The sequence below is a fragment of the Eschrichtius robustus genome, chromosome 2 (genome assembly GCF_028021215.1).
Source record: "Eschrichtius robustus isolate mEscRob2 chromosome 2, mEscRob2.pri, whole genome shotgun sequence".
Taxonomy (NCBI): domain Eukaryota; kingdom Metazoa; phylum Chordata; class Mammalia; order Artiodactyla; family Eschrichtiidae; genus Eschrichtius; species Eschrichtius robustus.
In genome coordinates this window covers 164,052,092-164,059,795 of record NC_090825.1, presented here as the reverse complement: position 1 = coordinate 164,059,795, position 7,704 = coordinate 164,052,092, and the positions used below count along the sequence as shown (strand labels likewise).

At 49.5% G+C, this 7,704-nt stretch overlaps 1 protein-coding gene across 1 annotated transcript; it reads right to left on the bottom strand.

Annotated features, from left to right (window-relative positions):
* Window positions 1–1,009: 1,009 nt before the first annotated feature.
* On the bottom strand, window positions 1,010–3,970 carry LOC137758703 (inner centromere protein-like). The gene is given in 5 exon segments (XM_068534702.1): window positions 1,010–1,415; window positions 1,417–1,689; window positions 1,724–1,786; window positions 1,824–1,866; window positions 1,999–3,970. Coding segments are annotated over 5 exon segments (2,673 nt in total). The 3' UTR covers window positions 1,010–1,093.
* Between the last annotated feature and the right edge of the window lie 3,734 nt (window positions 3,971–7,704).

The window sequence follows — 7,704 nt, the reverse complement described above, 5'->3', positions numbered from 1 at the left end:
GTAACTACTTAACTCTGCCCTCATCAGAGTAGCCGGATTCAACAGGCATTCATTTCTACTGGGCGGGTTCCAATGAAACTTTACAAAAAAGGACTGCGACTTGATTTGGCCCATAGGCCCAAATTCACCAACCCCCGTTCCAGGGGCTGGAGTAGGAGACGATGAAGCTGTGGCACGTTTAGAACACGGTTGCCAGCGATGGGGCAGGGCCAGCTTCCATGGACACTAAGCATTTAACTAGCAGCTGCCTGGATTTGTTGGAGAAACATCTCAACTACTTGCACGTACTGGTCCCGAGGGAGTTTCAAGAGACGTTCCCTTCCTAACCCAGATCTCCTGCTTCAGCAGCACGTCCACGTTCTTAAGTCCTTTCACCATCCGTGCAGCAAGGGTGGGTGGAGCCTGAGGCGTGGAGGGGCTGAGGGCCTCTCTTAAGCTGCAGAGCTGTGTCAAGAGCCCAATTCTCCTGACCTCAACTCCAGGTCTTACCACCGAATGAGCCCCCCTTTACAGGCAGGGCGCTCCCCAGAGGAACAGGAAGTATCGTCACCTGCCCCAACATGAAAGTAACTGAAGTGTTTCTCAGGGTTGTCCAGGGCTGGCATCAGAATCACCCACTCCATCGGCATCTCTGGGGGTGGGACCCAGGTGACCTTGACGCACACCCCAGGAGAATAAGCAGTTCCTATTCCTCCAGCCCATCCAGCGGCCGGAGACAGGGCCAGGGTCCAGGGTTTTCTGCAGAGAAGCCCAGTCTTCATGATACTCACAGCAGGCTTGAAGGAATAGACTTTATTACTCTAGCTCTCAAACACTAGAGGCTAAAATTCAGCTGAACTCTAACAATCTATTTACAGAGTGCTGTCAGCAGACCAGGCAAGGCTGGGCCTGGGTCTTCCCCGAACACCCAACAAGCTCAGCCTCCTGACAGGCCCGAGCCGCTTTCCACCTGTAGCACACAGAGGACATTTATATACACTTGACCGAACCCTCAGCCACAGGATACCAGGCAGGATGGCACCAGACCAACAGAGACACAGACATATAGACACAGATGAAGGCTGAGACGGCTGAGCAGGCCCGAGGGCCTGGCTTAGTGCTTCTTCGGGCTGTAGGCCAGGCTGCCAGGGACCCTGGTGCCCTGCAGGGGCGGCGAGTTCCACACGGCAGAGCTGGTGTGCTTATGGCAGCAGGGCTTGCTCTTCTTGAAGATGTCCTCCAAGTCCAGTGGGAGAATGGTTCCGAAGAGCTCCAGAAGGTTCGGGGGGTGGTAGTACTGCTGTATGATGGCCTGGCTAAGCTGGGTGCCTCTGGCCCAGTTGGGGATGGGCTTCCGGGGATGGGCCTCGTCATCGGTGGAGTCATCGCTGTTCAGATCCATCCCGTAGTTATCTGGGTTGATCTTGGGGCGGGGGGCCCTGTGGAGTCATTTGATGCGAGGTATAAGCTGGAGACTGCACGTCCACGGTCACGTTCAGGCTTTTGCTGGCCACCGCGGCCTCCTTGGCTTTCTTCTCCGGCTCCTCCTGCAGCCGCTGCTCAGCCAGGCGCTGCTGTGCTTCCTTGTTCTTCTCCTCCAGCTCCCTCTGCAGCCGCTCCTTCTGTAGCCGCAGGGCCTTCTCCCTCTGCTGCAGCTCCCTCTCGGCCTGGAGCCGCTCTTGCTCCGCCGCCAGGCGCCGCTCCTGCGCGCTGCTCCGCCAGCCTCTTGGCCTCGACCGCCTACCGCAGCCGCTCCCGCTCCCGCCGCCGCTCCTGCTCCGCCGCCAGGCGCCGCTCCTGCGCGCGGCTTCGCCAGCCTCTTGGCTTCGGCCGCCTTCCGCAGCCGCTCCCGCTCCCGCCGCCGCTCCTGCGCGCGGCTCCGCCAGCCTCTTGGCTTCGGCCGCCTTCCGCAGCCGCTCCCGCTCCCGCCGCCGCTCCTGCGCGCTGCTTCGCCAGCCTGTTGGCCTCGGCCGCTTTCCGCAGCCGCTCCTGCTCCGCCGCCAGCCGCCGCTCCTGCGCGCGGCTCCGCCAGCCTCTTGGCCTCGGCCGCCTTCCGCAGCCGCTCCTGCTCCTCCTCCTTCCGCCTCTGCAGCAGCTCCTGGTGGCGCCTCTCCTCCTCCTCCTGCCTCTTGAGCGCCTCCACCTCTTCCACCTTCTCGGCCGCTGCCTTCTTCGTGGCCTTCTCCTCGGCCAGCCGCTCCTCCTTGGCCTTCTCCGTCTTCTCGTCGATTTCAGCAAACTTCTGCTCGATCTGCCTCTTCTTCTCCTGCTTCATCCGCTCCACCCGTTCCCGGGCCTGCAGCACCTTAGGGAGGCGCTCCTCGCGCTTCAGCTTCACCGCCTCCAGCCGCTGCCGCTCGTCCTCCTCCACCTTCTGCCCGCGGAGCTGCTCGGCCTCCTCCTAACGCCGCAGCTTCTCCAGGCGCTGCCGCTCCTCCCTGGGGTCCACGCGCAGGGGAGCGTTACGCTTAATGAAGGATTTGATGATGCTGCTCTTGGGGGTCGGGGTCGGGGTCATGAGCATCTCGTTCCTCTGCACGGCGTGCAGGAAGGTCCGGAGGGGCCGCACCACCTCGCTGGCGGGACAGGGCGGGGAAGGGGTCTTGCTGCTGGGGGGCTGCAGCCCCTCATCCTCCAGCTGCTGTTCCTCGTCCAGCTCACCCACTGCCTGCTTGTAGCTGCGCTTCCTCCTGACACTCTGAGGCGGCTCCTTGGGGCCATCTGCTTGGTCGGTCTCGGCCTCCTGCCGCCGTTCAGAGAGCGTTCCCTGGTCACCGGCTGCAGGCTGCGAGCCGGGCATGCTAATGCCGATCTTGGTGGCACTGCGGAGCCGCAAGGCACTGCCATTGTTCTTGGGGACCTCAGGCTCGGCCGCCTCCTCCACCTTGGGGCTCGCTTTCTGGGGCACCTCGACATTCAGGAGCCTCTCCAGGTAACTGTGGCAGATGATGCGGGCGGAGGCGGCCGGCTCTTTGGTGGCCTTCCTGGCAATCCTTCTGCTTGATCTTCGGACGGTGCTCTCCTCTTTGGAAACCAGGGAGTCATTCTGGGCCAGCGGGACCTGGGGACCCGGGGAGGACGGGGCTATCAGGCTGCGCCGCAACGACCCGCGGTCCACACGGGAGCCCGTAGGCGTGGAGAAGTTATCCCGCAGGATGGGAGCCAGCACCCGCTCCCGCCACGGGGAGGCCAGAGAGCTGGGCGAGTCCTGCGGACCTGGGGAGGTCGCCGCAATTCTGAGCTTGGAGGCGGACCTTTCTGCCCCGCCCCCTCGGCCCTTGGGGTCCTGGGGTGTAGTTATCAGGGAGCTCACGGTGACAGATTGCAGTCTCCCGGCCTCTGGCTTCTGGGGTGTTGAGTCCTCCTCCGAGGTCAAGGTGATCAGGGAGGCCGAAGCCGTGGCCGGAGCCGTGGTGGGGGACGGAGCCTGGGCAGACTGGAGCTGGCTGAGGTGCTGCTCAGCGCTCAGGCGCTCGCTGATGCCAATCTCCACCACGGGTACCAGCTGGCACTGGGCCAGGCTCTCCTTGGGCTTCTTGGTCAGCACCGTGGGAGACACAGGGGTGGGCGAAGGAGCGGCTGCCGCGGAGGTCGCTGCAGCTGCGGCCGCAGCACGGGTCACCCGCCGCAGGACGGAGCCGTTCTCCCCGACCACTGTGGCCAGCCTCTCCACCTTGTCCTTGCTGCGGAGGTGCCGGGAGCTCTGACGGCTGCTCCGCGTCTTTCTGTGGGACAACCTTCTCCGGATGGGGTCTCTGTTTTCATCTTGAACATAAGAAATCCGTCTCTTTTTCCGTCGATTCTTCTGAGAAGGTGTTCTGGGCATCAGCTCTGGCTCTTTGCTGAATTATCTGGTGAACGTGCGCTCGGCCTCCTCCTCGATCTCCTCCAGCCACACTATGTCCTTATTGTCCACGTTGCAGACAAGCTCCATGAGCTTCTGGTCACAGAGCTCCAGCAAGTGAATGGGCCCTGGGGCTGTCGTCCCCATGATAGCTCTGTTCGACTGCACCGTGTCTCCTAAGTGCTGCTCCGATCCAAGTCCGGCGCCCTTCCCAGCACAGATCTCAGCCGGCCCGAGTTCCACCGCTCCCGGCCTCCAAAGCTCGCGGCTGCAAGGAAGCAACCTACCATATCTTCTTTATCCATTCGTCTGTCGATGGACATTTAGGTTGCTTCCTTGTCCTGGCTATTGTAAATAGTGCTACAATGAACGTTGGGGTGCATGTGTCTTTTTGAATTATGGTTTCTCTAGATATATGCCCAGGAGTGGGATTGCTGGATCATAAGGTAGCTCTATTTTCAGTTTTTTAAAGGAACCTCCATACCGTTCTCCATAGTGGCTGTACAAATTTACATTTCCACCAACATTGTAGGAGGATTCCTCTTCCTACACCCTCTCCAGCATTTATTATTTGTAGACTTTTTCATGATGACCATTCTGACTGGTATGAGGTGGTACCTCATTGTAGTTTTGATTAGTATTTCTCTAATAATTAGCAGTGAGCATTTTTTCATGTGCCTGTTGACCATCTGTATGTCTTCTTTTTTTTTTTTTTAACATTTAGCATTGCCTGGCAAATAATAAGCAGTCAATAAATGATAACTTTTATTGTTAAATTATCTTTTTTTTTTTGAAGTATTTATTTATTTATTTATGGCTGTGTTGGGTCTTCGTTTCTGTGCGAGGGCTTTCTCTAGTTGCGGCAAGCGGGGGCCACTCCTCATCGCGGTGCGCGGGCCTCTCACTATCGCGGCCTCTCACTATCGCGGCCTCTCTTGTTGCGGAGCACAGGCTCCAGACGCGCAGGCTCAGTAGGCTTAGTTGCTCCGCGGCATGTGGGATCTTCCCAGACCAGGGATCGAACCCATGTTCCCTGCATTAGCAGGCAGATTCTCAACCACTGCGCCACCAGGGAAGCCCTGTATGTCTTCTTTGGAGAAATGTCTATTTAGGTCTTCTGCCCATTTTTTGATTGGGTTGTTTGTTTCTTTGATACAGAGTTGTATGAGCTTTTTGTATATTTTGGATATTAACCCCTTATTGGACATATCATTTGCAAATATTATCTCCCATTCAGTAGGTTGTCTTTTTGTTTTGTCTATGGTTTCCTTCACTGTACAAAAGTTTTTAAGTTTAATTTGGTCCCATTTATTTATTTTTGCTTTTGTTTCCCTTGACTGAGAAGACAGATCCCCCAAAATATTGCTAAGACTTATGTCATAGAGTGTGCTGCCTATGTTTTCTTCTAGGAGTTTTATGGTTTCTGGTCTTACATTTTCAGGTCTTTAATCCATTTTGAGTTTTTTTTTTTTAAATACAGTTTGAAAAAATGTTCTAATTTTATTCTCTTACATGTAGCTGTCCAGCTTTCCCAACACCACATATTGAAGAAACTCTCTTTTCCCCATTGTATATTTTTGCCTCCTTTGTCATAGATTAATTGACCATAGGTGCATGGGTTAATTTCTGAGCTCTCTATTCTGTTCCATTAATCTATGTGCCTCTTTTTGTGCCAGTACTCTTTTGACTACTATAGCTTTATGGTATAGTATAAAGTCAGGGAGCATGATACCGCTAACTTTGTTCATTTTTCTCAAGATTGCTTTGGCTATTTGGGGTCTTTTGTGATTCCATATGAATTTTAGGATTATTTGTTATAGTTCTGTGGAAAATGTTCTGGGTATTTTGATAGGGATTGCACAAAATTCTTAGATTGCTTTGAGGAGTATGGACATTTTAACAATATTAATTCTTCCAATTCATGAACAAGGGATATCTTTCCATTTCTTTGTATTATCTCCAGTTTCCTTCATTAGCATTTTATAGTTTTCAGAGTATAGATTTTTCACCTCCTTGGTTAAGTTTATTCTTTGGTATTTCATTCTTTTTGTGAATGGGATTGTTTCCTTGCTTCCTTTTTCTGATAGTTCATTATTAGTGTATAGAAAAGCAATAGATTTATGTATATTAATCTTGTCTCCTGCAACTGTACTGAATTCATTTATTAGTTCTAATAATGTTTTGATGCAGACTTTAGGGTTTTCTATATAAAATATCATGTAATCTATAAATAGTGACAGTTATACTTCTTTCCTTCCAATTTGTATGCCTTTTATTTCTTTTTTTTTTTTTTTTTTTGGTCTGATTGCGACATTAAATAGAAATGGTGAGAATGGGCATCCTTGTCTTGTTCCTGATTTTAGAGGAAAAGCTTTAGCTTTTCACCATTGAATATGATATTATCTATAGGTTTGTCATAAATGGCCTTTATTATGTTGAGATATGTTCCCTCTATAGCAACTTCGTTGAGAGTTTTTATCATGAATGGATGTTGAATTTTGTCAGATACTTTTCCTACATCTATTGAGATGATCATGTGATTCTTATCCTTTCTTTTGTTAATGTGGTGTACTGCATTGATTGATTTGGGAATATTGAATAAATCCCATTTGATTATAGTATATGATTGAATTTACTTTGCTAATGCTTTGTTGAGGAATTTTGCATCTATAAACATCAGATATATTGGCCTGTAATATTCCTTTTTTTTCATGTCTTTGTCTGGTTTTGGTATCAGGGTAATGATGACCTCACAGAATGAAGTTGGTATTTTATGGAAATAGAAATGACAAGAAAGCAGGGTTAGCAATACTCATATAAGACAAAATAGACTTTAAAACAAAGTCTATAATAAAAGACAAAAAAAGGGCATTATGTAATGATAATAGGATCAATACAAGAAGAGGATATTACATTGTTAACATATACACACCCAATACAGGAGCACCTAAATATGTAAAGCAAATACTAAGAGACATAAAGGGAGAAATTGATGATAATATAATAATTGTAGGGGACTTTAACACCCCCACTGACATCAACAGACAGATCATCCAGACAGAAAATCAATAAGGCTACAGTGGTCTTAAATGACACAATAGATCAGTTGGACTTAATTAATAGCTACAGGACTTTACATCAAAAACCAGCAGAATACACATTCTCTTCAAGTGTACATGGAATGTTCTTCAGGATAGATCACATGCTTAGTCACAAAACAAGCCTCAACAAATTTAAGGGGATAGAAATTATATCAAGCGTTTTTTGTGACCCAAATGGTATGAAACTAGAAATCAACTAGAGAAAGAACAAGCATGTAGAGACTAAACAACATGCTCCTAAAAAAACCAATGGGTCAATGAAGAAATCAAAGAAGAAATCAGAAAATACCTTGAGATGAGTGAAAATGAAAACACAACTTTCCAAAATCTATGAGAGTTCTAAGAGGGACGTTCATAGTGATACAGGCCACCCTCAAGAAACAAGAAAAATCTAAAATAAAAAACCTAACCTACCACCTAAAATAATTAGAAAAAGAAGAACAAACAAAACCCAAAGTCAGCAGAAAGAAGGAAATTATAAAGATCAGAGCAGAAATAAATAAAATAGAGATTAAAAAACAATAGAAAAGATATATGAAACCAAGAGTTGTTTTTTTTAAAGACAGACAAAAATTGATAAACCTTTAGCCAGGCTCACGAAGAGAAAAAGAGAGAGGACCCAAATAAAATAGAAATCATACAGGAGAAATAACAACTGATACCACAGAAATACAAAAAATCGTAAAAGAATACTATGAACAGTTATATGCCAAGAAATTGGACAACCTAGAAGAGGTGGACAAATTTCTAGAAACATAAAGTTCTGCCAAGACCAACTCA